General features: G+C 37.9%; 2 protein-coding genes across 4 annotated transcripts in view; one reads left to right on the top strand and one right to left on the bottom strand.

Moving 5' to 3' along the window:
* The window catches only part of arhgap12a (Rho GTPase activating protein 12a), a 36,691-nt gene extending 27,305 nt beyond the window's left edge, over positions 1–9,386 (bottom strand). For all 3 annotated transcript variants that reach the window (XM_082173512.1, XM_082173513.1, XM_082173514.1), the window contains exon 1: positions 9,233–9,386. The gene's annotated coding sequence lies outside the window, so the exon portion shown is untranslated. The remainder of the gene's footprint in view (positions 1–9,232) is intronic.
* Positions 9,387–11,019: 1,633 nt separating this feature from the next.
* On the top strand, positions 11,020–14,517 carry LOC309501454 (E3 ubiquitin/ISG15 ligase TRIM25-like). Its single transcript, XM_082173570.1, has 6 exons — positions 11,020–11,709; positions 12,027–12,122; positions 12,320–12,553; positions 12,670–12,829; positions 12,964–13,023; positions 13,793–14,517. Exons 1-6 carry the CDS (start codon positions 11,119–11,121, stop codon positions 14,314–14,316), a joined length of 1,665 nt encoding a protein of 554 aa, XP_082029696.1. The 5' UTR covers positions 11,020–11,118; the 3' UTR covers positions 14,317–14,517.
* The last annotated feature ends 853 nt before the right edge of the window (positions 14,518–15,370 follow it).

Here is a 15,370-nt window from a genome sequence, read left to right as displayed (position 1 = left end):
CCACTCACATGACTGTCTCCATTACCACCTTTCTATATAGGTAGACCAGCAAATTTAACCAATAATTTCTCATCTTCTCATCCGGTAACATTTGAACACATAGGCTAGTATTATATTCATATCTTTATCTGTGCACTTTACACTGTAAAGTGCACAAATAAATACATGAACCGAATAAACTCCTAAGACTTCACAGCAATGCTACAGTAAAAACTACCATCATGGAGAAACCAGGATTTTGAAACAAAGAGGAATTTGCTTCAGGGTATATGAACTTCAGCACACATCAAACATCCACACTCTGGAGACTTTGACTTGAGCAACTCATCCTGACTGAGACACGAATATGAGGTCAAATATAAATGTTACTTTTTCAGTGATTTTCTACAGGTGATACCAAACACACACCATATACATTCACCTATGCTAAACATGACGATATTACACAAAACTAAACATATGTCAAAAGTACTATTCATGTCTTCTGGGCTAAAAGTGACTCCTAAATGTGACATGACAGATCGCTGTAGCTCCTCAGTTCAAGCAGCAGCGGAGCGTGAGTCTTGTCTTACAATTTAATACAAGTTACAGCTCAAAAAACATGCATGAACATCAGAGGGTATGTTGAAAGATACAGTACAACTTATGTCTGATGTAATTGCTCAGTGTTTCAACCGCAAAAAGACGTTGATAAAACAGCTTGTGAACAACAATTTCACTTAACCTTGCATTTACCTCATGAAAATTATTCAATGTTTTTTACGTAGCAATAAAAAAACACTTGAGAGAAGCTTATTATACTGTTAATTATATTTGTACGTTTGAATAAATTTGTCATGAAGACAATTGTTTATGAAAACTACCTTATGTGCAACAGTTATATACAAACATTTAAGTTTTTATTTGAGTAAGTATTATATCTGAAAATAAACACCAGTTGAATATAATAGTTTGGGCTCGTGAATGCGCGTTAGAGATTAATATTTTGTGAATAAAGTGGTAAATTATGTTTTTATTTGCGCAAAAAGCACTTGCGTTGCTTCATAAAGTTGAAGTTAAACCACTGGAGTCACATGGATTACTTTAATGATGTCTTTACTAGGGCTGGGTACAAAATTTCGATTCTCCGATTTTAATCAATATTCAATTTAATGTAACGATATCGATTCGGGAAATCCCTGAATCTATTCTTGTGTGTGCTTTACTTGAGAGGATGTGAATATTATCTGTACTTCGCCTCTCGTCCTGAAGATGTCGCCTTCTTTCGAGATGCTCCACTTAAAACAAAACAAAACAAAAAAGACAGAGGATCATGGCGGAAGGTCACAGTAGCCAATTGAAGCCAGCACCAGCGAAATTAAAGTCTGACGTGTGGAAGTATTTCATGTTCAAAGGCAGTGACGGTAAAGATGAGGTCGAAGCGCTAAGAAAATAACAGACGCCATAGTAACGCTGATTTGCAAGGGTTTACACCCCTACAGCATAGTTGAGAATGAGGGCTTTCAAAATCGTATTAATGTTTTGGAACCAATGTACGTAATGGTAACATGCAAGTACCTCAGTGAAATGGCGATACCGAAAAAGTATGCGGTTAAGGCCAATGTCGCAGCGTCTCTCAAGTCGGCAGAAAGAGTTGCCCTTACCTTTGACAGCTGGACATCCAGGGCAACTGACTTGTATGTCACCATCACGTCACCATATCGCAAGTGACTGGACACTCGTGTCGCATGTTTTGCAAACCCAGGCTGTCCACACAGCCACACAGCAAGTAACATCATAGCATTGTTGAATGAGGCCTTAAATGAGTGGGGTATTACAGAGCAAAAAACGGCCCTGGTTACCGACAATGCAGCTAATATGGTTTGTGCGGCGGAATTAATGAATGTGCTTCACGTAGGTTGCTAAGCGCACACGCTGAACTTAGCATCGCAAGCAGCACTCAAACTTCCTAAAGTGGCTCAATTGCTTGGCAAAGTCAGACTAATCACTGACTTCTTTCATAGAAGCAGCATCGCCAGCCATACTCTGAAAGTCAAACAAAAGCTACTGGATCTACCCTCGCATAAGCTGAAGACTGATGTTGTAACTCGGTGGAAAAGCGCACTGGAGATGCTAGAGCGTTTCCTGGAACAGCAGCCAGCCATATCCACAGCGCTGCTCTCACCTGAGGTTCACAGAAGTCAGAAAGATCTCTGCACTTTGTCAGACGCTGACATAACAGCAGTAGAAGATGTAGTGAAGGCTCTGAATCCCATGAAAGCTGCTACACTAGCCATGTCTGAGGAGTGGTCATTGGTCCTCTGCATGCACGGCTGTTACAGGAGATGAGAATTGCACCCAGCGACTCCACAATACATGACCTAATGTCGTGGTATATGTTTACTTTTTTTTTTTTACTTTTTCTAAAGTGCCCCTATTATGGATTTTTGAAAATGACCTTTCATGTAGTGTGTAACATAGCTCTAAGTGAATGAAAACATCCTGCAAAGTTTTAATTCTGAAAGTGCACTGTATATAAAGTTATTGTCTTTCAAAAGTAAGAGTCGACTGAGTCAATGAAATGAATTGTTTTTCAAACGAGTCATAAGCCGTTTCGTTGTGACGTCAAGACGAAACATTAGCATATTGCCCGCCCACTTATTGCGCGCGCAGACACCAGGGAAAACTTGAACCTCAAACCGGCAGCTGATTCCTGTGGATACTGGATAGCATCATGTCGAGAAGATGCTGTGCTCTATAATGTGAAGGTAAAGCCAGTTTTTTTTTTTTCACTGCCCAAGGACGAGTGTGAAGAATCAGTGGTTAAAGTTCATCTTTACCACGATATCACAGCAGTATAATCCTAAACTTTTGCTGTGTTCCCTTTATTTTACTGCTTCTCAAATCGCGGAGTTCAGTGCAGGATTCGCAAACCGCTTGCTCTTGAAAGATGGTGTTCAAAATACTTAGTTTTGAGTTTTATATTGTGTAGGTCTCCTGCTAACTGGTTAACTCACATTATTACTGTCTTACTGAAATACTTCTGCTGATCAGTTGTGGGCCACTATTACCTAAAACTGTGTCTATTAATGCAGATTGTCTGTCGTTCTCACAAGTTTGAGTAAAGATTAAGCATGGAGCAAGATTTGTTTTACCAATGTTTATGTTACATCAGTCATTCACGCCAGAGCTCGGCTAATGTATTGCATAACTTGCATGCACTGTTATTGATACAGTTTCCACGTGTTCATCGCAATATTTTAGAAAAATACTCTGTAAATAAATTAGTACAAGTAAAATAATCGGTTGATGGACATACACTTGTTAATGCTGATGCTGAGGAATTACAGTTGCAACATCTCATGTACCTCAAACTGAGTAACGTTAGTGCATCACTGAGAAACGTCCTGCTCGAGTCGTCCTTGCGATGGAGGTTCGGGTTGAATAACTAGTTCTTCCAATGAATGTTTCATCATCGGACTCGCGCTTGCGCTTGCATTGATATGGTAAAATGAACGTCATTGTTCGTTACTGTGTTTAGTTTACAGTGTAGGAAGCCTCAGGACATGCAGAGCTGACGCTGTAATGGCAATGGGAGTTTTTGTTTTCGACGCGCTATACACGGTAAACCAATCACAACAGACTGAGCTGTCAGGCCAATCAGAGCAGAGTAGCTCGCGGAAAGGAGGGATTGATTCATTTGACGAGTCGTTTGAGAATCATTGAAAATCTGGTGATGTGCAAATGTATATTATGAGAAAATGAAACAGTTTTTTGACCTTTGATGCATGTAAGCCTGTTGTAGGAGACTCCAAAACAACATAAGGAAACTTTAAAATGGCATAATAGGGGCCCTTTAAACTTTTTTTAAATTCTGTAGTAGTGTTGATTTATAGACCCTGTGTAAACTAAATATAGATTACATACATTAAAACAATTTACAACCATATATAGATTAAAACAATCAATTAAATGCAATCAGCAACACTTTAATAAATTACTATGTGACTTTGACTTGTGTATGGACGTATAACTGCATATGACAAAAAGTTATTTAAATATGTGGAATTTCCTTAAAATATGCTGGCCTGAAGGAAACATTGTATACAGCATCAGCAACTAGATCCTCGTTTTAAGGCCCTTCCCGTCTTGTCTGAAGAGGATCGTGACAACACATTTTCAAGACTGATGAGGGAAATTGTTAGTCTGGAGCAAATGAAAACACTGAATGTAAGTTGTATCAGTGTAGAAAGGAAATAGTGTTTTTGGTTTATTTTGATCAGAACAGATGGTATTTTCTTTGTGATCATTTATTATCATTATATTTTAAATGTAATTTTTTATTATTTTATCTTTAAGCAACAAGGAACTGACAGTGCTTGCGGTGAAGTCACTGTGCCTGTTTAGCAGAATGACAACTCCTTGGGTCCTCCTGATGATGTGAGAGATGCAGAAGCCCCCACATCACCCAAGAAGCCAAAAACATCTGCACTGATGGATCTCCTTTGATCAGTCTACAAAGCAGCAGCCCCAGCATCAAAGAAAACTGTCACTGAAATTGTAAAAGGAGGAAGTGGCAAGGTACAGGGAAGTCAAACCTGTCCTTCTCTCTGAAAACCCACTAATCTGGTGGAAGATGCATGCAAAAGAGTATACTCTTAGCACAACAAGCAAAGTGATGATGTGTGTCCTGTTACTTTATCCTCTACAGTACAAGACCTGGGTGTTATACTCGATTGCAACCTGTCTTTTGAAAATCATATTTCATGTTACAAAAACAGCCTTTTTCCACCTTAGAAACATTGCTAAGCTACGTAATATGCTATCAGTTTCTGATGCAGAAAAGTTAGTTCATGCATTCATGACCTCGAGACTGGATTACTGTAATGCTTTATTAGCTGGTTGTCCTGCATCCTCAATAAACAAGCTACAGTTAGTCCAAAATGCCGCCGCTAGAGTTCTTACGAGATCAAGAAAATATGATCATATAACACCGATTTTATCATCACTGCATTGGTTACCTATAAAGCTCCGTATTAATTATAAGATATTGCTACTGACTTATAAAGCCCTAAACGGCTTAGCTCCAGTCTATTTAACGGATCTTCTATCACCCTATAATCCATCGCGCTCTTTAAGATCACTAAATTCAAGGCTTTTGGTCATACCTAGGATATCCAGAACCACCAAAGGAGGGAGAGCATTTTCACATTTGGCTCCAAAACTCTGGAATAGTCTTCCTGATACTGTTCGTTGCTCAGACTCGCTCTCCCAGTTTAAAACTAGATTAAAGTCGCATCTCTTCAGCCAGGCATTCATATAATCCTACAGTTCAAACTACAATCCGGCCTCTAGCTCATAAATGCCAGAGGAGAACTGGCCCCCGACTGAGCCTGGGTTCTCCCAAGGTTTTTTTTCTCCATTAGGTCACCTGATGGAGTTTTAGGACACCATTAGGTCACTTGATGGAATTTTTCGGTTCCTTGCCACTGTTGCCTTTGGCTTGCTCAGTTGGGGATATTTTGGGGATATTTAATTTAATTTTATCAATCAATAAATTCCTCTTGAAACAGACTTTGTTGTATTATTTTAATTTAATACTGTGAAGCTGCTTAGATACAATCTGTATTGTGAAAAGCGCTATACAAATAAACTTGACTTGACTTGATATCTCTGTGTGCCTGGAACAAATGTTCCTGAAGAGAGAGTTTTTTCAACCGCTGGTGATGTAGCCTAATCACAGCGCAAAGGAGCTGCCTTAGGTCAGACCATGTTGACCAGCTAATCTTCTTGCAGAAAAAATTGGCAATAAAAAAATTAGTTGTAGGACAGTTATATTTATGAACAGTTAGTATGTTTGGGTTAGGGTAAGCAATGTCCAGACAAGGGCTTTATGAGCGTGTTTTAAAATTTTAAAATTTGTTTTATTTCTTAAACGATTCAAAGTGTTAATGAATTTCATTGTTGCACTAGTTTTCATTTTTTACAATAATGAGCCTTGTGCAGTTTGCGCTACTTACCTTGTGTGCACTGTATGTGCATATTTATGAATTCTTGTTAAAGAACTGTTAGTTATGTACACAGTATGTATACGCAATGTCCAGACAAGGGCTTTATGAGCCATTTTGAATTTTGAAAAAAACAAATTATTTCAATGTTTTTTTTTTGTTTTTTTTACAGTAATATGCACTGTGCAGTTTGTTCCTACATTGTGTGCATTGTATGTGCATATTTATTATTATTTAAATCCGTCACATTCATTATTTACGTTTAAATATCGAGTAATGGCGGCTTCTGCTCCCGCTCATGGTGAAAATGACAGACCACGATCATCCAAAGTATGGGAATACTTTAAACTACGGCCGAAAAGAAAGGTGCTTTGTTCACTATGCAAACTATTCCCCATTCGGCGACAATAAAATGGACTTTAATTTATAACTTCAACTTAAATCTGTCAACGAAGCTTTCAGTGCATTTGCCAGTTTTTAAAAGTTGTGTATGTATGCACATGTAGACTAGAGACCTGCACTCCCGCGGGAACATAGATCTGATGGCCGAGTGCGGGCGCGGGCGGTAATGCACTCGTGTGTGTGCTGGTTGTGGGAGAATAAAACGATTCGTGGGACTCCAGCAAAATAGAAATATCTATAAATTGAACATCTAAAAACGAATAAATTGTCATTCATCTGTTGCACAAAAGCAACAAGAACAACTAAAACAAAATAGAAACGATTTACAGGCCAGAGTCTCTATCTATTTATAACATGTTTGCAGCGTTGAACAATGTAGCCAATCACAGACATATGTGTTGATTTCTTGAATGCAATGGCCAATCAGATGCATTTAAGATAGAATCCCTCACCGCTCAAAATTGACTTTTTGTTCAGTGCTGAATTATGCATACTGGCAAATCATCTGATTATAGCAAACAAAGTGTAGATATTATGACAGATTCATTGTGCAGCCAGTTTCATTGATAATAACAGAGATTTGTGAGATCACGATGAACTGAGATGTCTTTTTAGGAATTATTAAGGAAGAAATCCGTCCCGCGCAGGTCTCTAATGTAGACTTTAAAAACAAACGACTAACGCTATATTTACATTAACAGTAGCCTAGGCTGCAATCTAGTGTATGTGAACCTTTTTGCAGATAAACACAAGTGCATTATCGGACAAGATAATGGACAAGTTAATTGAGTAAATCATACTCCAACTACGGTAATTAATAACAGACACATTTCCTAAATAGGCCTGTGACTGTATACATCTTACATTTTATGAAATAGTTCCATTAGTTAAAAATAAAGTTTAAAATGCTTCTTGTTCTCATATTTCATAATACAATGACAATTACCCTTTCTGAAATATTTTTTTTTTGTCATCATTCATAGATCATCAACCATTAGATTAATCGGGAAAATAATCGTTAGATTAGTCGACTAACCAAAGAAATAATCGACAACAAAAATAATCGTTAGATTAGGCGACTAATCGAAGAAATCGACAGATTAATCGACAACAAAAATAATCGTTAGATGCAGCCCTAAATCTGTTCAAATGTTGTTACTCAAAGTAAAAGTGAATTAAACATAATTGTGTGGACCCTGTTGTTAATGCAAATGTGTATTTCAGTAATATAGCTAAGAAGGAGGGTTTCAGTTACCAGCATTTATATTGATATATGGATTCCATGTCTACAAAATTAACATTTTAAATAAAATATTGATAACTAATCGATGTTGAATCGAAATCGAATGTAAACTATATAAATAAGAATCGCATCGCCAAATGGTTTGCAATACCCAGCCCTAGTCTTTACTGAAGGTGGTAGTTACGTAGACTGTCAATGGAGGGACAGAAAGCACTCAGATTTCATTTAAAAGATCTTCATTTGTGAAAGAAAGTCTTGTGATGACATAAGGGTGAGTAATTTATGACAGAATTTTCATTTTTGGGTGAACTAACTGTTTAACCAGAGACCTCTGAACACAGCAGCTAAACACTGGCTTACTGAACACAAGCCTGATCCAATGAGGGATCATCATGGCATCAGGAAGAGTAAATCCTGAGGTGAAGTGACGGAGAATGGGATTTTGTTGGGATGCACAGAGATAAAGAAAAGAGAGATAAAAAAAGAAAGTTCCTACTTATTCCAATGAATTTATTTTTCCATAACTTCCCAGTAATTCATGATTATTGGATAAGGTTTTAAGAAAATAATAATAATAGTGCTCAAACACAGCATTTCTAGCTATAACATTTTTGAGACAAGCAGAACTAATTTCCACATGAACTGAACCCTATAGAGAAAGATTAAAGCTTTCTTTAATGTTTTTGGATTAGAAGATAGACTAAGTTTAATTCACAATGCCTTTAGCATTAAACACAGAGACATCTGTCATGGGAAACTGCAGTGAATGAAAGACGGGCAGCACAAAGAAAATGTTTCAGTTAACTGAATAAATAATGCACAAAAATTATAACAAGACAATGTACGAGCAAAGCTTGTGACAGAAGCTCCGCCCACACAGAAACCTCATATCTCAAACACAATCTCTCTCTTACATACATACTCCCCTGCTGTCAACATGACAACAATTTAAAGTGCTGTCATACTGATTTTAATCCGGGATTTATGGGAAAGGCCATGTAAACTAAGTGTTAAAAATACATGGCAGAATAAACTAGCGTTTCACGGTTTGCCATTGCCAATTAGGCTATCATTTCGCCCAATATATGACAGAAAATTAGCAATTTCCTTGTCACTTTCCTGCGTGGATGACATAAATGTAGCTATGTCATGTAAGTTACACACTGCAAACAATACACGACATCAATGTCACATTTCACGCAATCAACTTTTCCAGCCAAATATAACAAAAATGACGAAACAAGTTCAACAGAAGTGAAAATTATAAATGTTTAAGAAAAACAGAAAGACGCTAAATCTTAAATAATCTGAGGTCAGGTGAAATTCACTCCCTCAGGTGAGGGACACACTTTAAAACTCACCTCTGTGACAGATTAACCTCTCAAATTAAACTTTCAAGTTTAACTTTCTCATTTAATTCAGTGTTAATGTCTGTATAAATGCTGTTTACTCAGCAGAGAAGAGTTAAGCACACCTGAGGAAACAGGTTCGCTCTCATTCCTACCTGCTAACCTGCTAACGCGTTTTTAAAAATCCGTAAAACAAGATGAAACGCCTATCATTCTACCTATTTTCACAGTTTACAGACAGATGAACGTACCTGACGAGATATTCCAGGTGTTTCGTGGGCTATGGACAAAGAAACAGGCTGAATTGGAGGCTCATTGGTCTTGCTGGGTAGTTGGGCGTCGAAGTTAAGGTTGTTCCTGAGTCGCGGCGCGAGCGAACTCCTCCGGCACGCTCGCGCCCACTATCCCCACAGTCCCGCCTCACCGCTCCCACGCGCTCCTCACGGGCCGGTGCCTGTGAACTTCACTTGGACTCTAGAGGGACCTTTGACGGGACACTGACGCCACCGTGAGGCAATAGACAGAAAACTCACAAAATTATAACTGAAAAAGCAGTGCCCTCCAAAATATTTGGGGTCAGTATTTATATTGCGTTTCAATCAAAATTGTTACATTTACATTTTACATTTATTCATTTAGCTGACGCTTTTATACAAAGCGACTTACAATTGCTATATATGTCAGAGGTCGCACGCCTCTGGAGCAACTAGGGGTTAAGTGTCTTGCTCAGGGACACATTGGTGTCTCACAGTGGATTCGAACCCGGGTCTCTCACACCAAAGGCATGTGTCTTATCCATTGCGCCACCACCACCCCAAATTGTTACATCAGGTGGCATTTATTTGAGAGAAAGACAGCATAAGCACAATTTTCAGGGAAAATGTTGTAATGTGATGAACGATAGGCTACCTGTTATTATGCTAGGAGACCTGTGTGATCTTGAGGGGAAATTACTTTCATACAACCACTAAAAAAAATCACAGTAAAACCTGGGCCCAGTTGTTCAAAAAGTTTAATTTGGATCAGAATGATTTCGATTTTGGAACACTGGCTTGGATCACTGTGATCCAGATACAAACTTTTCCAAAAACATACCAAATCCAGATTACCAGTTCTCTAAATGGAACATGTCACCATGTAGGCAAACATCCTCTTCCATTTTCAAATCCCAATCCTACTAAAGTTTGAACAACATAGCCTACTGAAGGTTTGATCCAGATTTCAGATCCTTTATATTTAAGTTTGTGTCACAGTTCCATTCTTCCACAACTCTCACCATTTCACACTTATAAATATCCTATGTTTTTAAACTTTTCCAAATAGACTTTGACAAGACTGTAATGTGACAAGACAAGAATTAAAAAATTATCATAGACATTATTTTGCAAAGTAATCACATAGAAATCATGCAGCAGTTATAAAAGCTACAAACTATTTTACAATTATTTAATGTTAATTTAAGTTTTATTGTCATCTGATTGATGTGTTAATCTGATCAAATGATTTACTGTAAATTAATTGTAGGGACAGTGAACAGTCACGTTAAATGATACAAACTTCAAAAATTGAACAAATTCAAATTATTCTGTAAAGCAGCTCTAAAATAGAGTATATAGGCCTAGTGTTGTCATTCATCTGAAGTCTCTTCAGTGTTGATTCTGTTCCCTTCATAACTGTGTAAACTTCAATTCTGAAATGAGTTCAGTTCAGCCATAAGCAGCTCTCACTTTGAGTCAGTTCAATGTTTATTCAATTCAGTTCAATGACAGAGAGTCGATGTTGCAAAATTTGTCCATTATGAAACGAAGTCGAATCAGCTATAAATCATCTCTGACTGCAGACAACAGCGGTGTCACATTTATTCACATTTACAGTTATTCAGTTCATATTGAAAGGAATGTTTTGATGGTCGACATTATTATTTGTGTCCAATAGAGAGCAGCAGAGCATTAGATTGTAACAGTTCAGACATCTTACCAGTTCTCTCTCTTTCCCCCTCTGTTAGCCAGTAGCCACATCACCTTCAGTTCAGTGGAAATGAAACTCATCACTACTTTCTATTCAGTCTGGGTGTGGGATTCAGCAGTTTTGTGGGGGTTTTCTGTTTCTGAGGGCTAAACTGTTTGTGAGTTACTAAATGGCAGAATCCAGTGTTTCTTTGGCTCAGGATCAGTTCAGTTGTTCAATCTGTCTGGATCTACTGAAGAATCCAGTGACCATTCCCTGTGGACATAGTTACTGTATGATCTGTATCACAGGCTCCTGGGATCAGGATGATCCGAAGGGAGTCTACAGCTGCCCTCAGTGCAGACAGAGCTTCACTACAAGACCTGTTTTAGGTAAAAACACCATGCTGGCTGAAGTGGTGGAGAAACTCAAGAAGACAAAACTGCAAGCTGCTCGTCCTGCTCAGTGTTACACTGAATCTGTAGATGTGGGGTGTGACGTCTGTACTGGAGACAGAAACAAAGCCATCAAGTCCTGTCTGGTGTGTCTGAACTCTTACTGTCAAAATCATCTGGAACAACATGAGATTTTCTTCAAAGGTAAGAGACACAATCTAATGGACGCCACTGGACGACTTCAGGAGATGATCTGCCCTCAACATGAGAAACTGCTGGAGATTTACTGTCGTACTGATCAACACTGTATATGTTATTTGTGTACAATGGATGAACACAAAAATCATGAGACTGTATCAGCAGCAGCAGAGAGGACTGAGAAACAGGTATTAACTAATATTGAGACTATAATGCAAATATTAATATCAATTGCAATGTGATGAAATTGAACATATAAAGGATTTTGTTTATCATGCTGTGCCATGTGTTTTAAAAATATCTTCTGGAAAATCTAGAAGTTGCTATAAGATTTAATTAACATCTAAATAGTAGCGGGTGATATCAGAAATGAACAATTTGATTTGTAAGGTGAACACACAAACATACTATGTACAAACATTGATTTAGATATATTTTAATGTTAACATGTTTTTATTATCAAACACATACACACTGCATATTAAACAATACACTTTCCCAACAGAGACAGTTAGAAGAGACACAGAGAACAAACCAGAAGAGAATGGAGGAGAAACAGAAGGAGCTTGAGGAGCTGAGAGAGGCTGTAGAGTCTCACAAGGTGAGTTCAGAGCAGAAGAACTGCTGGAAGAGCTGTTTCAGTCTCAGCTAGGACTCTCCTCCAGTCAGTCCGTGAGGAGCCAGTGCTGGAGCTCTTTCAGTCCCACTGAAGCCCACTGTGGGGAACAGGCTGTGTGAGGGACCAGTAAGAGCTGACTGAATGGACTGGTTCTAATGCGTCTCTGTGTGTCCTAACAGCGCTCTGCACAGGCAGCAGTGGAGGACAGTGAGAGGATCTTTACTGAGCTGATCCGCTCCATTGAGAGAAGCCGCTCTGAGGTGACACAGCTGATCAGAGACCAGGAAAAGACTGCAGTGAGTCGAGCTGAAGAACGACTGGAGCGACTGGAGCAGGAGATTGAGGATCTGAGGAGGAGAGACACTGAGCTGGAGCAGCTTTCACACACAGATGATCACATTCAATTCCTCCAGGTAACAGATATCTGACAAACAGGACAGTGTCTTTAGGAAGGGAAGAGATTGGATTTTCTATCAAATGTTTCTGTGTTTTTAGCTAATGTTTCTTTTGTGTCTTTGTGTCTGTGTAGAGTTTCCAGTCTCTCTCTGTCCCTCCTGGATCTACAGACTCGTCCAGCATCACTGTCAGTCCTCGTCTCTCTTTTGATGATGTTGGTAAATCTGTGTCTCATCTGAGAGAGAAACTGGAGCATTTCTGCAGACGGGAAATAGAAAAGATATCTGGAAAAGGTAAGTACTGGATCATTTGTGTACTCCCAGAATTAAGTGATTCATCATGAAATATAATGTGGAATGAAAAGTAATAATATTAAATAGATGTATATTTAATGTTCTCTGTATATTTAATGTTCTCTATTCCACAGTAACATACATCGAGATAATTCCCATACCCGAGCTCAAGACCAGGGAGGAATTTTTACATTGTAAGTCTCTATACACACACACACACACACACACACACACACACACACACACACACACACACACACACACACACACACACACACACACACACACACACACACACACACACACACACACACACACACACACACACACACACACACACACACACACACACACACACACACACACACATACATATGTTGGGTTAGTTGGATTGTATATGTTGGATTTCCATAGACCTAATGATTTTGTATATACAAACTGTATATTTCATCTCCTGACCCTAAACCTACCCATGACAGAAAACTTTCTGCATTTTACATTTTCAAAAAATATCACAATATGATTTATAAGCTGTTTTCCTCATAGGGAACACAAATGTCCCCACAAGGACAAGGATTTTGGATATTGCTCTTTGTGGGGACATTTTGTCCCTATAACATGGTTTACCTGAACCACACAAACACACTACTACTACTTCTACTACATTGATTTACCCCCTTATAATCTGATTGACTCCACTATGTAGTCATACATTTATTCTCTGTTAATCTTATACTTGTAGGATGTTTTGGATGTGTAATGTGTGCATATCTGTCATGCATGGGGAATGTGAGTTTAAGTAAAGCTTCCATGTTAAGATCCTGCTGTCTCCTGTCTGTTCATTACTAATAATCTAACAAATCTTAGTTAAATAAAATAAGATATAAAAATAAAAACTCTTGCAACTGTTAATATTTCAAATAATTATTTCCTGATGTAGATTTTTTGTTTTGTTTCCATCAGATTTCCGTCAGTTCACTGTGGATGTAAATACAGCGTATAAAAGCATTTGTCTGTCTGACGGGAACCGAATGATTAAATACACTGACACAATCCAGTCGTATCCGGATCATCCAGACAGATTTGATACTCTGGAGCAGGTGTTGTGTCGAGAGAGTGTGTGTGGACGCTGTTACTGGGAGGTTGAGTGGAGTGGTGAGGTGGGTATATCAGTGTCATATAGGAGCATCAGCAGGAAAGGAGAGGAAAATGAATGTATTTTTGGACGCAACATTCAGTCTTGGAGATTATTTTGCACTTCTTTCGCATGTTTATTCTGGTATGATAAAAAAATGACTAAACTCCCTGTAGTCTCCAGCTCCTCTAGAATAGGAGTGTATGTGGATCACAGTGCAGGAACTCTGTCCTTCTACAGCGTCTCTGACACAATGACCCTCATTCACAGAGTCCACACCACATTCACTCAGCCTCTCTATCCTGGGTTTAGAGTTTATGGATCAGTGAAACTGTGTGATATCACAAAATAGATGATACAAAGTCATATAGGCTACTACAGCATGTGATATTTATACAAATATAAGTAAAAATCATATTGCATTAATCTAATAATGGTTGTAATGTATGAGTGAAAGAATAACAATGAATAATCTTTATTGTAACCAATAAGACAAATAATATTCATACTGTCTGTCACTGTATGCTGTTAATAAATGAAAAATGAGAGAACCAAAGGCCCTCATGTCATTTATTTTGCCCTACTACTTATTTAAACTTGGAATCTGAGTTCATGACATCACAGTTATGAATTAACAACATTGCAGGTCAAAGGTGTTGCTGTTCATTCTGTTTAAATATGTAACGTGAGTGAAAAAACATGCAGCGTGATCAACAGTGAAACAACTCAGATTTTACTTCAATAAAAAGAAGCAGAGAAAGTTTATCTTTTAAAGATCATTTTATCATCTTACTAAAGATAAATTGCAAATGACTAAAGATAGGTTGTAAAAAGTAAAATGTTTGAATGAAGAAACCAATAATAACAAAAATAATATAAAAAACATTGACATTTGTACAATATCGAATAAAATTATACTGTAAAAGCATTAACAATCACACATAAACTGTAACATGAAATCATTAAATTAGAGTATTGTTAATAAAAATGAATTATCAATATAATATATTGCCATTTTAATTGTCATTCAAATTAAAGACTCATTTTGGAGATCCATTTTTGGGGTGAACTGTAGTTCTATAATCTTTGAGTCAGACCCAATTCTGGGTAAAATAGAGAATAGGCCTAGTGTTGTTATTCAGCTGAAGTCGGTTCAGTGTTGATTCTGTTCAATTCAATTACTGTGTAAACTTCAGTTCTGAAATGAGTTCAGTTCAGCCATAAGCAGCTCTCACTTTGAGTCAGTTCAATGTTTATTCAATTCAGTTCAATAACAGAGTCGATGTTGCTAAATTTGTCCGTTATGAAACGAAGTCGAATCAGCTATAAATCATCTCTGACTGCAGACAACAGCGGTGTCACATTCAGTTCATATTGAGAGGAATGTTTTTATGGTCGACATTATT

This window comes from Leuciscus leuciscus, assembly GCF_965113295.1.
Source record: "Leuciscus leuciscus genome assembly, chromosome: 6".
Taxonomy (NCBI): domain Eukaryota; kingdom Metazoa; phylum Chordata; class Actinopteri; order Cypriniformes; family Leuciscidae; genus Leuciscus; species Leuciscus leuciscus.
This window is presented reverse-complemented; position numbering and strand designations above follow the sequence as displayed.

Coding starts and splice junctions, on each gene's coding strand:
- LOC309501454 (XM_082173570.1), top strand. CDS start 11,119: ATGGCAGAATCCAGTGTTTCTTTGGCTCAGGATCAGTTCAGTTGTTCA. Junction 11,710..12,026: donor CAGAGAGGACTGAGAAACAG/GTATTAACTAAT, acceptor CTTTCCCAACAG/AGACAGTTAGAAGAGACACA. Junction 12,830..12,963: donor AGAAAAGATATCTGGAAAAG/GTAAGTACTGGA, acceptor TCTATTCCACAG/TAACATACATCGAGATAATT.